General features: G+C 43.6%; 1 protein-coding gene across 1 annotated transcript in view; it reads left to right on the forward strand.

Moving 5' to 3' along the window:
• The first annotated feature begins 2,381 nt into the window (after window positions 1–2,381).
• Window positions 2,382–17,752, forward strand: part of FHDC1 (FH2 domain containing 1) — a 39,545-nt gene continuing 24,174 nt past the window's right edge. Inside the window, exons 1-4 of the mRNA XM_069855718.1 lie at window positions 2,382–2,435; window positions 6,472–7,057; window positions 13,819–13,880; window positions 14,451–14,553. Of these exons, the coding sequence (XP_069711819.1) occupies window positions 6,575–7,057; window positions 13,819–13,880; window positions 14,451–14,553 (648 nt within the window). The 5' untranslated portion in view covers window positions 2,382–2,435; window positions 6,472–6,574. The remainder of the gene's footprint in view (window positions 2,436–6,471; window positions 7,058–13,818; window positions 13,881–14,450; window positions 14,554–17,752) is intronic.

The following is a 17,752-nucleotide window of genomic DNA, read 5'->3' on the forward strand; positions in this document are numbered from 1 at the left end:
CAGCTTCCCCTCTAAACCCTTCACCAATTTTGTGGTGAAGCCCCTTGTCTGGATGCTCTCCAGTAGCTTGATATCCTTTTTATACTGTAGTGTCCAAAACTGCACACAGTACTTGAGATGGGGCTGCACCAGGGTGGAGTAGAGCAGAACAATCACCTCCCTTGACTGGCTGGCAATGCCATGCTTGATGCACCCCAGGACACGGTTGGCCCTTCTGGTTGCCAGGGCTGTCGGCTTGTGTTCAACTTGCTGCCAACCAGAACCCCCAGACCTCTTCCTGCCTGGCCTCCCACTTTTCCTGCAGTTCCAGCCTCTTGACCCCTGGGCAAAGGGAGCAGGGTGCAGGTTAGGCACTTCACACAGAGATGAGACACTTTTTTTTCCGCCTGCTCCAGCTTCCCACCCCTGGCCATGCCAAGGTATGATTTTCTCTCTCATGCTCAGCTCAGAAGCTCAAGTTAGCTGATTGTTCTAGACTGGAGGTGAAGTCCCTCCTTCCTCAGGCAAGGAAGCATTTCCAATTCTGCCTTGGAATTGGCCTCCTGTAAAAGGCAGTATCGAGGTGTGCAGGCTGCATTTGCTCCTTACACCTGTGACTGCTTACTGCCTTAAGTTCTTCACCTTCACTCTCTGTGGGAAAGTGGTTTCATTTTTGAAACGTGATTGAATCTTCTGGCAAAATCTTCCAGAACGAGGCATTTGTTTGCTGCACAACCTGTGCATGGCACCAAGTGGCTTTCAGGTGTCCACCAGTCACATCAGCTGTGTCACACAGCCTCAGCCAGGGCTGTGATTGTGTTTTAGGTTTATCTGAAGTTCTCCCCCTCAGTCTGCTCCCTATCTGAGCCCTGCCGACACAAGGGACTGGGAAGGTGCTCTGCGTGCTCACCTTGTCTCCCTGCTCCTCGGAGCAGTGCCTGGCACAGGGGCGCTTCGGGAGGTGGGTGGAAAGGGAGACCCTCTGCCCGCTGCCTGTATCGCTTGCGTGGTGACCCTGCTTGGGCTTCCCTTCCCTGCCTGGCTGGCAGGGAGGTCGTGCCATATAATGGTTTTTACTGGATGTGTTAAGGGATGAAGTGCCAAGTTGCTGTGAGAAGGTGAGCTGCATCTTCTCTGTAACATGTGTTTTGGCTTGTTGGGGAGCAGGCACAGGGGGCGAAAGGCTTCAGCCCTGGAAAGGAGCCCATTCCCTCTCCACTGACAGCACTTGTTCTACAGAAACAGTCGCTGTGCATTCGGCCGCAGCTGAAGGCCAGTCACTAGTGCTGTCCCCCAGGGCTCAGTGCTGGGTCCAGCCCTGTACAATGTCTTTATCAATGACCTGGATGGGGGGATCGAATGCACCCTTAGCAAGTTAGCGGATGGAAGTGTCAATCTGCTGGAGGATAGGGAGGCTCTGCAAAGGGATCTGAACAGGCTGGACCCATGGGCTGAGACCAATGGGCTGAGATTTAAAAAGCCAAATGCCGGGTCCTGCACTTGGGGCACAACAACCCTGTGCAGTGCTACAGACTAGGGGAAGAGTGGCTGGAGAGCTGCCTGGAGGAGAGGGACCTGAGGGTGTTGGTTGACAGCCGACTGAATATGAGCCAGCAGTGTGCCCAGGTGGCCAAGAAGGCCAATGGCATCTTGGCTTGTATCAGAAATGGTGTCACCAGCAGGTCCAGGGAGGTTATTCTCCCTCTGTACTCGGCACTGGTGAGACCGCTCCTCGAATACTGTGTTCAGTTCTGGGCCCCTCACCACAAGAAGGATGTTGAGGCTCTGGAGAGAGTCCAGAGAAGAGCAACGAAGCTGGTGAGGGGGCTGGAGAGCAGGTTTATGAGGAACGGCTGAGAGAGCTGGGGTTGTTTAGCCTGGAGAAGAGGAGGCTGAGGGGAGACCTCATTGCTCTCTACAACTACCTGAAAGGAGGTTGTAGAGAGGAGGGTGCTGGCCTCTTCTCCCAAGTGACAGGGGACAGGACAAGAGGGAATGGCCTCAAGCTCCACTAGGGGAGGATAAGACTGGATATTAGGAAAATGTTTTTCACAGAAAGGGTCATTGGGCACTGGAACAGGCTGCCCAGGGAGGTGGTTGAGTCACCTTCCCTGTAGGTGTTTAAAAGACGGGTGGACGAGGTGCTCAGGGACATGGTTTAGTGGCAGACAGGAACGGTTGGACAGGACGATCCAGGAGGACTTTCCCCCGCTGGCAGCTCCGCGGCTCTGTGCGCCGCCCCCGCCGCCCCCCGGCCCTCCCCACTCAGCGCAGCCGCGGAGGCTCCGCCCGGCAGGGAGCGGTTCGCGCCCCCCCGGCCCCGCAGTCACCTGCGCGGCACCCGCCGCGCCTGCGCGCTGCCCGCCCCGCCCGCCAGCGGGGGAGGTGGCGGCACCGGCTCCGAGGGAGAAGCAGGAGAAGGAGAAGGAGGAGGGCCGGGCTCCCCGGGCGCGGAGGTGAGCGGGGACCCGCCGGGCGTCGCGCGAGGGAGAGGAGGGGGCGTCGCTGCTCTCCCCCATCCCCGGTGCGGTGGAAGAGGGAGTCATGGGGGGCGAGGGCGGCTCGGCGTTCCTGCCCCGCGCGGGGGGCGAGATGGTAAGACTGAGGGCTCTTTCCTGGCGCCCCCTTCCCCGCGGAGTGGCGAGAGCCCATCGCCCGGGAGAGAACCGGCTGGGGTCGAGCGGCCGGGCGAGGGCGGCGAGGTGTGTGCCCGCCGCCCGTCTCCCTCGCGCGGGTCTCCCCGAGCCTGTCTGGGCGCGATCTGTTTAGAACGACGGATTCGGTCGCCGTACAACCTGTGGAGGGCACCGAGCGGCTCCCCCGGGTCACCTACGCCCGCCTCGCACAGCCTCAGCCGGGGCTGCCAGCGCGCTTTAGGTTTATCTAAAGTTCTCTCCCATAGTCCGTTCCCCATCCGAGCGGCATCTTCTCTGTAACACTCCCAGAACCCCAAAACCCCGGAACCCCGAAGTCCCAGAATCGCAGAATCACTAGGTTGGAAAAGACCCACAGGACCATCGAGTCCAATGTTTCAGCGAGTCCTGCGAGGCGGCGTTTGCAGTTTCTTTATCTGCAGTTAACAACTGGTTGGTTGCCCCGTTTGCCTTCTTGTAGGGTTGGGGTTGATGCTCAGACATCCAAATCCTGCGGTTGGGCTTTGGTGTCAAAACCGGCATTGTTCTCATGAGAATTTGGAGGACGCCTGACGCGGAGAACGTAAGGTGTGAGTTAAAGGGCGCAGTATCGAGGAGGATGAATTACGAGATGCCCTTCAGCGCATCGTGCGTTTCACCTGTTAATTTGTCTATGCAAATATAATGGGTGCCCGTCTCAATGGCAACTGCCTTTTTTTTGCAAGAAACAAATTGCTTTAGAGTGTTTGTCTTTTTATCTGGGGAGAAAATTGTCCCCACCCTCTAACTTCAAACTACATTTCCAAGTTAGGTTAGGTTGGATAAAACAATGAATGAGGCTAAGAAATAAAATATTGCTTTTATGCCAGATATGGACACAATTAAAAAGTGCTACAAAGATGTTACTTTACAGCTCTCACACTTCTTAAGCTGTTTTGGATAACAAACGTGTAATAATGAAGTGTAATTGAGATTTCTTATATGTTTGATTTTGGGTTCCTTTCTTTGTCTTCCCTTTAATCTTTTGAGAAGTGTGGAAAGGTTCTTTAGGAGATAAAATTTTGCTTGGATTTTGTTACGCATACCTGTCTGAGTGGTGTGTCTCAGTAATCTGTGGTTCACAGCTGTGGTGTTCCCCACCTTCTCTCACTGTGCTTCCTGCTTGAAGGCACCTGCTGATACCAACAAGCGGCCCAGAGCCCGTTTTTGCTGTCAGCTGTTCTCCTCTTCCCTCCATGGTAATGGTGGGATCACTTTGAGCTGTTCAGAGGGGCAGCAGGAGAAGGGAGTTTTGACCAGTCTCCTGGTATCTGGTAACTTGAGACTGCCAGCCTCTTACGAGCAGGTGATCTCTGTCACCTGCATTGCACATATCTGTCAGAAGACAAAGCTGAATGCCAGCCTTTATGCTGTGCCTTTCCTTTTATGCCTTCCTTCCAAATGTTGATTCTTCCCCTTCCTGGTTCTGCTTGACAGTTACCTCATCTAATACAGTACAGGGTTTGTTTGCTTGAAAACAGTTTTTCCTGTTCTATCTATCTATCTTTACATCTAGGTTGGGATGTTTTCTTCTCCATGCCTTCTCCACTCCTTTCACTAGGAGTGTCTCTTGTCTAACTCAGAAGTGCTCAGGTCTGAGATCAGTCGTTTTCCAGTCTTGTGTGTTAGTGCTGAGACTGATGATTCATTGCCTACAACTTTGTTTCATTAGGATTTGATCCCATTTTTCTTAAAGCATCTGGGTTTATTGGAAGTTTCAAAATGAGGTTCTTGCACATTGCCCAGGGCCATGGTCGTTCAGTCTGTCCGTCTCTCCTTTTTCTTTTTTTTTTTTTTTAAATCTGTGGGAACACAAGCGAAGAAAATAATAACTTGAATACTGCTTTGTGATGGTGGAAGAGTAGCTAATACATTTTTCATTTCTAAGTGGGAGGGAGGAAAGGATTTTTTTCCTACTTGAGTATTTCTTTAAATTAATGCAACACTTAATTGCTTTGAGTGGTTAATCTCTTTCCACCACCTTGCACCTGCTTTTTTGTGCCTCTCTGTGTCTATGATCATGAACCTGGGAGGAGAGCCATGACCATACAGAGCTCTGTAATAGCAACTGGGTATTAATGCTGATTTGAATTTGAAGCCCTCTGTCCTGATCCACTTTCTTTGTAGCTGTTCCCTTTTTAACCTTGCCATTAAAATATTTTCCATCATTCCTGTGACTTAAACCTCATACAGGTTTTTGTATGTATTTTCAATTCTTGCTGGTACCTTGAAATGTGAAGTATAAGGTTAGAAAGTCTGAAGCAGAAAAGAGGAATTTGTTGCTACTTATACCTTCTTTTGTAGAAGAAAAGGTACAGTGGATCATTTTGTGTCTTGTTTCCATTGACTTCAGTGAAGCTGTGAGTGACTGAGTCCTTGCAGACAAAGAGAGAATTCGCCTTAAGGCTTGTTTGTTTTTGTACTCTAGTGATAGATCTCTGGCAAAAACAGCAAAGGTTTTTCATCACTATTATAAAATGTCAAATTGATCTGGATTGCTATTAGCTCTCTGTGAACCCTGCTGAAGAGGCATGCAACTAGATTGGTGCCAAATTTCTGATTTGATATTGTTCTTGTGCCAATGTGTTACTTCAGCTTTTTCTGCTGAGCTTTCCTGCAACTGATTTTTACTGAGAGCCTTTCTGCCTTCTATCTAAATTTGTGTTGTGTGGCATCTTTGTTTTTGTAAATTCCTGAGTTTTGTTTTGAGGTAACTTGAGGATTTCTGTAAAACCATGGAATTCTTCATTGGTCTGTATTTGAAACACTTTTGTTTATTTTCTGAGACTTGTGAAGTCAATCTGCTTTAATAGATTTGGTTTCTCGAAACTGTGCTTTTTGTGAAACGCATACTCTTACTTGAAAGTTTACTGTTGATAACAGCATCTTCATTTAGTGGGTGACAGTGTAAGAAAAAATTGCTCATAACTATTGTGATTCCTGTTAAGCTGCTTTATGAGGTAATCTAGATGTAGAAGCTTTCCTAAATGTTTCAAGCTTTGCATATGTACAGTGCTTAGGATGTGTAGGTTATTATTCCTCTTTGCTCCTCTGTCTTTTCTCCCTCCCTCCCAGCTTATTGAACTGGCTATATTAACCTAGACAGTGAAGTAAATTATAAGGGGCAATTAAAACCGCAGTGTTCCTTCTCTGAGCGCATGTTGGTAGGTTGTGTAACCAGACCAGTAATGGTAAAATGCAAAAAGTTTATGCTCAGCATACATAGAGAGTTTTATGGGCTGCATACTGTATTCCCCTTATTGACGGTTGCTTGAGAAATGCAAAGGCAAAGAAGTAGTGCATTAGGCTAGATAGTTAGGTCATCCTGTATATTTTTCATTATTTTAATGCCGCTTGGATTTCAACCGTGAATAAGAAGGATTCAAACAGGGTCTGTTTGATTCAGTTAATCCAGTATTGTAGCTAGTACTTGTATTTTCTAACCAGGTGTTTGATCACCTTTTAAAAAAAAGTCAACTTAAAAGTGGAAGAATGTTTGTTTTAATAATTTGGGCTAAATATATTTTCTTACAGAATTCAACTGAACTGAGATTAGTACATGAGTTTGATATCTACCGTAGGCAGTTTAAGAAGTATTCTTATTTTTATATGTATTCTTGAAATCTAATTCCCCAAAACTATTTGAAATCTTGTTGTGAATGTTTTAAACAATTGCCCAAGGAGAGACTTTTGATTCACTGAATTTCCCTTCTGGGTTAAAATCTCAGTAGCTATTATACCTTCATTTCAGTGTCTTTTTGGTACAAGGAACAATATCCAGTCTCTCTGATCTGAGTCTCCCTATTGTCCTTTGTTGTAGGTTGCAAAGGTGATACAGTCCCCTCTTGTGTTGCTGCACTCAGTGTTCAGTCCTTCGAACCGCTCTGAGGAACTAACACTCTCCCCTTTGGAAAGGACCTAAAATGCATGTTATGAATTGCCTGTCCTTGGTCAATGATAAAGAAAATGGTGCTATTCCAGTTGCAACAGGACTAATGAACGAGGATACAACGGCAGCATCTCAGCTTCCTCAGACTGCATCATCCCCGTCCCCTCCACCATGCCCTCTCACAGGGGCACCCGCAGCCCCTCCGCTTCCTGCAGGGATTCCACCCCCACCACCCCCACCTCCACCGCTGCCGGGGCCAAGCATACCTCTGCCTCCCCAACTGCTAAATGGGCATGATAACCACAGCAAAAAAAAACGAATACGGAGGTTTTCCTGGAAAACTATCCCCGAAGAGCAAGTCCGTGGCAAAACCAATATCTGGACGATTGCTGCAAGACCTCAGTATCAGATTGACACAAAGACTATCGAGGAACTTTTTGGGCAGCAGGAAGAAACCGAGCCCCAGGACCCCAGACGTAGATCTTTAAAGTCCTCATTTAGAGAGAATAAAGATGAGGTAAGAATCTAAGTAAAACCTCTCTTTTACATAATGGTGTAGGAATTGGTGTGAATTCTGACTCTCCTTTGTTCCTTTCTCTGTCACGTTTCATCCTTACTGCAAGTTTGTCTTGATTTGGAGGCAAGGGGAAGGATGGGGAGGATAAACTCTTTGTCGTTAGTGGCACATGTTTGTTTTTCGAAGAGCTAATAGTGTTTTATTATTTTAACTTGTTAAAGTGCAGTGATTTGATTGCCTGTTAAAATAAATAGAAATGAGTCAAGGGAGCTGAAGGCATTTGTCTTTACTCATGTTGAATAGCTCTTGGGTTTTCAGTGTGAAACATAGGTGTATTATAACTTTTCTCTCCAGCTCTTCCACCGTCTGTTGTGTAAACATGTTCTGCATGCGTGTACCAGGTGAGAGGGAAGAGAATCCTGTTGCAAGGGTTCAGGCTGTATAGACTCCTGATGTCGTAGAGGTGTCAGGAAGGGGAAGTACGAGTATAACGACAAGGAAGTAAAATATAATATAGTTATTAAGGGAATTTGTTTAATTGAGAGAACCTTAACGTTTTAGCTTTCATAGATGTTGCTTTCCTGCTAATGAAAAATTATTTAATCTACACTGCTTTTTCTGGACACTAAAATAACCTTCCAAGATGGTCTGAAGACTGTAACTGATTTCTGTTCTGATGATGAGAAGGTATATATCAAGTGCTTTTGAGTTCAAACACTCTCTGTTGAACTGATAAGTAGTAGTTTGTAGTTCATAGATCCTGATTTATAGACAACCTCCTTGTGAAGCCTTGCTGAATTGTCTCAAGTGTTCTTTCTTTGAGGTAATTGGAGGGTTGAAATGCAGATTCAGTCACTGGAGTGTGTCTATATACCTGTTAGCTTGTAAACAAAATACAGAGGTCAAAGTGTTGAGAGATGTAACAGTGTCTCAGCTTTTAGTGAAGCAGGGATGTGGAGTTGTTGGTATCGGAAGATGTCAAAATAAGATCAGCAGGGACAAGGTGAGAAACCAATGTACTTATAACGTGCATGTTTTACATAATTAAAGTAGAGGGTTTAAAACAAGCATGTGCATTGCAGACTCTGAAACCCTGGCATCAGGAAGGAGTAATTGGAGCCATCGTCAGAGCTAGTAATTAACTTGTGCGCTGCTTTCAGGATATGTTCATCTTTGAATCAGGATCGCAGTGAGTGGATTTCCTGTACTGCATACAGGTGTACACAACTCCAGCCCCGTGTGTTTCCTCAGAATCTCCCCCTCTCACAACTGCTGTATAGTGAAGATCTAGTTACAGTAAAAATGATGATCAGTTTCATAAACTCAATGTGGTCCCTGCTGTACAGTAGCCTGGGCAGAGAAAACTCCAGCATGCTCCAGAACTCATGCATTTTTGTGCAGAGCTTGAAACTAGGGGCGTCCTGGGGAGGTTAAGAGCAATGTTAGAGTTTAAAATTACAGGTTTGCAAAACAAGGGTTTCTCCGAGATACTGTGCCTTGGAAACAAAAACCTGCCTTGCTGCAAGTTAATGTTTTTGTGCCTGATCTGGAGCTGATAGAATGTCTGTCCACCCTGGCTCTCACGGTGCCTTTGCACATGGCAGGCAATGGGGCAACAGGGCTTGCCTCGTGAGTTGAGCTAGTTAAGTGACAAGGCGTCCAGCTCCGTTGCTAAGCTTTGCCAAGCATGCTGCAGCAGTGTGTCAGACAGTGATGAGCAATATCTTGTGTGCTAATGGACTTTGCAGTACTAGCTGCTTAGTAAGGAGGGAAGGAGATAATCCTGAAGAGCTATGTGTTATTGGAAGTGCGGAAGCACAGATAGGCAACAGCTCACATGCTTAACGTTACTGCAGGCATCATTAAGCAAACGTATGGAGATTTGAGGCATAGGCAATGTTTGTGATTTCTGTCATGAGTCCTGTCAGCTGCCGCTCACTTAATTTAATGGTGTGATGGTTAATCTCAGTTCACTGAAGTAAATAATACACAGGCTGAAAGGAGCTGGGGGTAGGCTGATGTACACAGGATCTGTGTGACCTTGTGGAGAGCATGTCAGTGTGGGGCTGAGGAAGCGGTAGTTCTGTTCCTGGCTGCGTCGCTGGCAGGGGAAGGTGGATGAGACACTTTGTGTTTCAGTACATCTGTTCCTTTTGTGTAGAACACAGTTGATTTTAGAAAGCGTTCTATGGTCTAGCGGTGAAAAATGTTCCTTGGAGTTTAAAGAGAAGAATTAGTCTAGTTGCCACAGTATGTCAACGGCAAATTTTCAAGATAACTTCAAGTGCATAAATTCAAATACTGCTTAGATCCAAATCCAAAGAAAATAGGCATGTGTCCAAAGTGCTGTACCTGTGCGTGGCCAGAGAGTCTACTCTTTTGGCTCAGTGGGGTTCCTCTCAGTGCAGTGGTGTAGCTTCAGCGGGAGCAATGAAGAGTGAGTCTTCAGCCAGTGCTGAGGACACTGTCTTGGAGACTGTGGTGGATACAGGTTTCATACCTTCTGCAGAGATAACTGTTGGTTATGAAGTCATAAGTACATTTGGAAAACGTTCTCTCTTAGCATAGCAGCTTACAGGACAGCATGGCCTTTTAATTCCGCTCTTGCTAGTGCTTTATTCAGGTAATTTAGTTGCCCGGTTCAGGTTACTGAATCCCAGTTCTGGAGGGTCAGCACTAAACATCATCATTATAACAGAAGTCCCTTTCGAGATTTGAGTCGTACTCCTACAGTAAATGCTTTCCTTTTTATAAACAATCCCTCACCAAACCCTTAGGAGATTAATTAACATATTTCCTTGACTAAAGGTTTAATTTGCCCCGTGGTTTCATGTAATTTGAGCCTCTGAAAAATAGGGGGTATAGAGTTGAGTTTACACACCAATTTACTTTCCCCATCCTTTAGTGGTGTCACAGCATGGCGCAAGAATACCCTTACCTAGGCTATAGCTAGCAGGGCAGTGGAGTGGGCAGGACAGCTGATTCCCAGCCAAGGGAGTTAGTCTTGCTTTCGCCTTTGAGCCATCCCTCTGCTCCTGGCCTTCATCTCCTGCTGTCTGTGCACTGTCTCTGGTAGACATTGGACCCTCTGTAAACTGATTTAAGTGAGTAGATTGGTAGAATGGTGATGGGGTTTTTTTGTTGGTTTTCTAGTGGAGTAATTTTCTGCTATTTCAGTGGGGTTTGGTGGCTCGCAAAAGGGTGCAGTGAGTTCCAGAGCCTGTGCAAGAGGCTAGTGATTAAAGGAGAGAGAAGGAAGATGGAAGGGGCAATAGGATGTTTCATTCCCCTCTCCTAGCCATGCCCTCTCTCTGTTTGTCCTGTTCTGGTTCTGCTGCTCGTTCCACCTTGCCAGCTGATTGAACTGTTAATCCAGCAGAAAACTAAGGCAGCAAAAACCCAATGAGATAAGTACCAGTGCCTGCCTAAGGTAAAGTACAGGCTAGGAATGTGACAGAGAAGGTGACGTGGAGCAGGACATCCCTGGAGTAAGCTGCTAAGTTCACTCTGCCCCACTGTGGAAGTGCATCTTTCCTCAACCACCCTAGGCAGGCAGTGTGTGTGGCTTGGAGGGTAGAGGCCAAAACATTAAATTCAATGGTCATGGTTAGTGCATTGTAAAGTGAAGTGGAAGCTGAAGCAGGAAGTTGTTTATATCCTTCCTAACCTCCAGCACTGAACCTGTGCCACCAGGCCATTCTGTGTTTGCTGTAGTTTGTAAAGTATCACCATGTGAAACCCCATTGTTCTTATCCAAAAAGCGTATAATGTTTTACTTTAATCTGTCATAAATCCACTTGGTCGTGTTCCTTGTTCCTCAGTGACAACCTCAGGGCAAGAAACTCCAATTGCATTTCTGCAATTGCTACAAAGTCAGTATTGATGTGGGTCTTCTTATATCTCCCAGAACACTTTAATGAATCTTCCCTGTCAGTTGCAAATTTGTGTCTGATTTCAGGAATACATTTTCTCTTAACATCATCACAACTTTACCATGGTACTCAAGCCAATTCCTCTCTTCCAAGATTGCACTGTTCATGGAGGAGAGGTGGCAAGTGTGTGAGGCAATGACACTTGCACTGGCTGTCAAACTGCAGGTGTTGAGATGATGCAAAGTTTCTGCAGGAACTGTAGTGTGTTTCCAATGTAGAATAAACAACAATTTAACAGTTTTCCCTGACAGGGAAGTTAAAGATGATGAGAATGGGGAAAGCTCTCAGAAATTTGCCTGAAGTAAATCATAAGAAACCAGATGAAAATTGTCTTTAGCACAGACGATTGCAGTGAGACCTGGAAAGTCTATTCTCAATTCCTGTTTATATATAGTCCAGTGTAACTACTTCAGTCAAGAAGTCAGAGTATCACTGGTAGAGAGTACTTTAAAATCTCTTCAGATGTCAAACAGAGTTTTGGAACATGATGTGCTGAAGGTGTTGAATGAATAGAAGATGCGAACAGACTTTATAAAATGCTGGGATAATTTTTAAAGGGTAAAAACCAGCTTGGTAGGAAGTCATATGCAGACAGCTTTCTGCAAGGACAAAGTCAAATTAAAGCTCTGTGGGGAAGAAGAGTAGACAGTATGAACAGATATAAAGTTTAAGATTGTGAAACTAACAGGAAACTGAATGTGACATGGAAGATACTGTATTTATGTGCAAGGAGTAGAAACTTGTATTTTATGGAGTATGTATTTGCCAGGTTACCTGTTTCTCCTCCTCATGCTCCCATCTGGAAACTCTGTGAAAGTAGTTAGGTAATGGCAGCTTTTTCAAACACTTTGAATAATCTTGAAGTGAGCACCAAGCAGCGAATGACCAAAAACTGACCCATGTCGGGGGTTTTTTGTGTACTTGAGCAAGAAAGTAGGGAAAATAGAGTACAATCATATACAGAGGAAAAAGTGCCCAAGATCCTTGTACTTAAAAGCAAAAGAGACATTACATTTGTTTTATGTTGTGCTCATAAGGCAGATGCAGCTGCGTATGTTGCCATCTGTTGTTTTCCTTCAAAGGAAGATGTTAAAAAAAATTCTGTAGTTTTGCTTGAGGTTGTTCTGGAAATCTGAGTTGTGCCATGGAAACCAAAGGTTTACCCAGCTGATGATCAGTCTTACTGTAACAGTTACTGGCTGTGACTAAAAATAATACTTACAGAAGGTTAACTGTGACTATGCTTTAAAAGAACCAACAAACCAAAAACCAAATCATGATGGCAAAGCTTATAGGCTTAAACTAGTATAGAGAAATGGGAGAATTAGGAGTGACCAGAGCAATTGGAGACTGGAGCTGCAGTTTTAAAGGTCAGTGAGAGGTCCCTGCAGTAAAATGTTTGAAAAACATAAGGTACTGCAGGGGGAGGGTTAGTTGAATCTGTCCTGGGCTAAGGGGCTTTTCCTTAATGATCTGTTGGGGGCCTCTCAACTCCTAAGATAACAGGAGGATAAACCACAGTCTGTCCTCTTATCTTTGCATATGCTGAAACTGAAGGGCTTCAGGCTAGCAATCACCTAATTAAAACTAATACACTGATATTTCCTGTGTTTTCCACTCTTTGCTGGTTTCAGAAGAGAGGAAATTAAAAAAATTCCAAAAACTCTTTAATTTTATTATTTTTTTTTTCTCCTGGGTGTATGTTGAGGATAGCACGGTAATCCTACCTGTATTTTCAGTGTTACCAGCTGACTGCAGGCTAGTTCAATTTCATGATGATGCCAACATTGCATTTATACAAGCACTTCTAATTTGTGCACTGTCACAGAGTTTAAAACATCTTTCCAGTTGTCAAAACATCATGTGAGTCCAACAGCAGTCTTGGACATCCATGCGTACAGACTTGTACTGTAGCAGTCAGGTAGCACTGTTGTCCTAAACCAATTCTCACGTCCCTGAAAATCTCATGACTTTTGTCACTGTTATCACCAAAATAGCTGTGGAAAATTATAACCTGAATGAAGGGATTTGCTAAAACTGGGCAAACATCTCAGGTTTTAAGTTGTATGTTATTACAGGAAGAAAACTATTATAAAAAGAACTAATACTTCTAAATAATTTTTTTTAATGTATTAGGGAAAATGTTGGTCTGTTTGTTCTCTGCTTGATCTCCAGAATTGTACATGTAAGATGATATAGCAAATCAACTTTAAAATATAAAGCAAGGAAGACTATTATTTTTATTACGGGTTTCTGTTTGCCTCTAGATAAAGCAAACAGATTTGAGAATTACCTGTCTCAGATTTTGAGTCAAGGTCAGCATACATGTCTTTCTGTGATTCAGTGTGGCTGTTAGTTTGCATGAATGAAAGCAGTAGTGCATACTGACCTCTGCTTAGAAAGCCCATCCTCAGGTTTGTTAAGGAACCTTTGAAATATGTGTGTTTTGAAGTGTGGTGCTCACTCCAAATGCAATACAATATATTACTTTATAAGCAGCATTTTGCAGATGCAGTATTATGAAATAAGCAAGAAGAATGTTTTTACTTTGTAATGAAATAGAATTTATCTTGATTCCTTCTGTCTATAAATGTTACTATGGGTTTTTTGCTTCACTTAAAAAGTATGGTGGGGGTGATGTGTATTTCGCTGATAAAAACTAGTTCTGTAATATATGATCTTTGTTAATAAGCAGTAACTGTTTTCATTTGGCTCCTGATTTGATGGCCACTGCAAACAATTGTCTATAGCAATTTCAGGAATGATGTCTGCATTATATGCTATTTTTGTAGGTATTAGTAGATTAATGTCTCTTGTTTTGTCTCTCAGATTTCCATTTTGGATGCAAAAAGGAGTATGAACATTGCGATATTTCTCAAACAATTCAAAAAGTAAGATATGATTTTTCCATGCAGCTAGTGCAAGCTACAGATGTATGGAATTCTTTGTAGCTCTCATCAAATGTAGTGTATATTGTGCTCTGTTCCTCATAGTGTTTACAGTTCTATGTGAGTTTGTTATAAGTGACTACATTTTGTAATTTCTTTTCCAATATGTTTATTTTGAGTGACATTATGACTTGGCACTAAACATTCAGAATTTACTACTGTTAAGCAAGATGAAGTGAATTTTCGGATATAGTTTAAGGGAACGATAATGTCTTATATCATACTGCACGAGAGATGCTGCATCATCTATCTTTTTATAAAGAATTGATTGAAAGGGGTGAGGTGAGGATATTTCTTCAGAGCGAGCTGGTTCCATTCTGTCTTTATTCACTGATAATATTGCCCTTTAGTGAAGGCATTTCTGAAAGTAGTGTTAGAACAGTGCTGCTGCAGACACTGATGCTAAACTGCATTAGGATTCCTTTGAGTAGTGTAGGTGTGGGTTTTTTCAATTTGTGTAACTATTCACCCTGCAAATGTTATAAACATGTATGCTCAATTGTTTTTTTCAAGGTCTGCTGAATCAATCGTTGAAGATATTTATCATGGAAGAAGTGAGCCCTATGGTTCTGAACTGCTGCATGAATTTCTTAAATTATTACCAGAAGCAGAGGAGGTAAATAATAGTTTTACACGGAACTTAATTGTTTTGTGGAGTTCTGTGGCCTGGAATTACAACATGAGGGTCTGTAAAAGAGGAATCCCAAAGCCTTCCTGAAGTCAAGTGTTATAAAACCACTGAATGCGAAGGTTTAATCTTCATTTGACATGTGGTGTTGAGATTGCAGTGTAGCAGGTTGCTTCAGTTCACGTAATTTCACCTACTTTTAAGGTGCTTCTTAATGAAGGTAGTGATAAGGGATTTTTGTTTCTTTGATGTCTCTTGTATTCCGTAAACATCTTACCAAGACCTCGAACCCTTCTCCATGCAATGTAGATAAGTTTTTGCTTTGAGGGGGGCGGGAGGGTGGGGGTGTGTCAGAAAACTCAGAACCAAAGTATATCCTAATGTGTACAAATTAAGTTTCACTACTTTGGCACCTGTCCCATACACTCGCAGTGCCTGCAGGCTGAATATTGGTAGCCCTGCGCTACTGTCTCATCTCCTTTCTGGTTTGCTACCTGCTTGGTGCATCTGGGATCTGCCTGCTCCTGAGCCTGGGCCATTGGATTTCAACAGGCCAGAAAGACTGCTACAATGTGCAGCACCTATAGAATTTGCAAAGATGGCTTGGTGCTCTAAAGGAGACGTATTGGAAGGCACAGAATTACCAGCAGCACCATCTGCAATGTCCCTGTGCTCACCACATCACCAAGACACAAGTGCTGCTTCCTGCCCTCCCAGTCCCAACCTTCAAGTCCATTCACATGATTAAAGAGGTGAAGCTTCATTGACTGACCCGTGAGCCCTGCTTAATGATGCAGAGTTCCTTGTCTGCTCATGTATTTGCACTGATCCATTTGTATGTACTTGAGAGAAATGCATACCACAAACTCTCAAAATTAGTATTAGATTGCTTGAGTGCCTCACATCAAAGCCATGACTGAAACATGGGAAATTGCTAGTTTTCATCCACATATATATCAACCTTGATTCACGTGCTTCACCACTTCAAGGTCATACTGGCAAAGCACTGTTTCCTCAGTGCAGCAGCAAATCTCAGATCCAGTCAGCAGCAAAACACACTGTGTTACTTTGCTTTCAAATATATAACCCAAAATTGCACTGCTTTTGCCGGGAATCTTGTAAAACCTGTGTTATGTTATTGTGTTTGATTAATATGTTTTTTAGAGTCGGAGGGTATCAACAAGCTGAGATATAATTGAACTGAAAAAAAGAGGTGACAATACTTCCACCTTCCCTCTTTGTTTGAATTTCAGTAAATATTGTTGTATTTAAACAGAATTTATCTCCTTCCTCTGAAAGAGTCAGAGAAGAACAGTGAAGTACTAACTTAAAAGGGAGTGACTCCTAGTCAACTTTGTATATGTTTAGTAGATTAGATTGAAAGGTATTTTTTCTTCTTTTCCTCTTTCTGGTTTACATCTTGATTGTTATTTTACCACAAGCAGTAAATATTTCGAATAGTGTTCTCCAATGTGATATAAATGCTGTAATTAAATTATAATTGTAATGTAAGCTGTTCAATTTTGTCTTTTGGTGCTTGACAGTGGTGAAAATGTGTCCTTCTTACAACTATTATGAGGTTGTGCATGGTTTCTTCATCCACAGCGGGTTGTCTGCAATACTCAGCCAGATGCTTTAGATATGCAATAGGTGCACCTAAGATTGTGTTGTGGTTTGATCTAAAGTAGAATCAGTTTTGTAACTTCAACTAAGTCTCGCCTAAGTAACTTCATTTTCTGAAAGTTAACTTTTAAGTTTTTCAGACAGTGTTTCTCTCTAGAACAGTTAACATGGGCACTGGTATGCAAAAAGGCCAATGCTCATACCTATTCCTGTAGTAACCAAAGCCATCCTTGAGCTAGTGGAGTGCTATAAGTCAAAGATGAAGGGTCACACCTGCAGAGAGAGACAGACAGGGACAGGTGACCCCAAATTGACCAACAGAGTATTCCATGCTGTATACGTCATACTCAGTATAAACTTGAGAGATCATGAGAGCGTCTGTCTTCTTCTGTGATGGTTGATATCCAGTGAGGACCTCATCTGCCTGTTGGCCCTGATTCTTGATTCATGTTTTCCTGAATCCAGTTCCTGGGTCCAGACTGCCTCTTAGCCTTGGACCCTTTCCCTTACTTCTGCTTTACAGTATCTGTGGTGACATAGTCATTGAGGGGTGAGGGTGCAATTTCAAGTATTTGTATATATATTTTTTTTTTCCTCAATTATTACTGTTTTATTAAAACTGTTTTAGTTTCCAACCTGCAAGTCTTTTTCTTCTCATTCCCCTTTCCCTTGGAGTGGGGGGGGGTGAAGGGAATTGGGAGCCCAACTGCTCGGTTTTAGCTGCCAGAATTGGCTGGGATGGGGCTAAACTGTGACATAGTGAAAAGATATATTTATTTCCGAGCAGATGATTTGACAACAGGTCTGCCCCTCAAGACAGCTCACCCAAAGCACTTAAGTGTTTTTAAGGAGGTGTTTGAGAAGAGATTTTATGGTGCAGAGGAGTATTAGAAATTAAGGGGCATTAAATGTTAGATTTGTTGCTATTCCCAAGGGAAAGCTGGAAAGAGTCTTGTTCCCAGCATGCAGGTTTTTGTGTGTATTTAATTAGTTCCATGCTTCAGAGATCTCATTGCTCACCATCAGGAAAAGTAAAGACCCCCTTTCCCTTTATTATTCTACCCGTAATTGTTTCACTTCCTGGGAGGTTTCCCTGCTTCCTGGGGAGCAGCACAGCAAGAGTTGCTGTGGGGGTGCAGGACAGGGCGAAGATCCATGAGTGTGAGGGACTAATGGGTGCTTCTGCTGGTATGGAAAAATGTTTCAGTGCCCTCATGTTCTCACGCATCAAGTGTTCAAAGTATAAGTGGGTCCAGTAACATCATCTGTGGGTCCTACAATTTTAGCATTAGTCAGTTTAAAAAATAGTTCTTTTCAGGAGCTTTAGAGTTTTTATTTTCACCTTTCTCAGCATTTTTTCCTTCTTAATGCACGTTCATTGTTCTTCTTGTGTATCTCCATCTTTCTTTCAGGTTTATTGTCTGCCTCCTACCTGTTTCCTAGAATACTGATTCACTGTTTGCTAGGGGGAAGTCATCAGAATTACACAGTTGCTCCCCAAATACAAATAATCTGAAGTCACGAGAGGTATCACATTAAGTGGTGTTATTTGTTCTACTGTTCC

This window comes from Phaenicophaeus curvirostris, chromosome 4, assembly GCF_032191515.1.
Source record: "Phaenicophaeus curvirostris isolate KB17595 chromosome 4, BPBGC_Pcur_1.0, whole genome shotgun sequence".
NCBI lineage: Eukaryota > Metazoa > Chordata > Aves > Cuculiformes > Cuculidae > Phaenicophaeus > Phaenicophaeus curvirostris.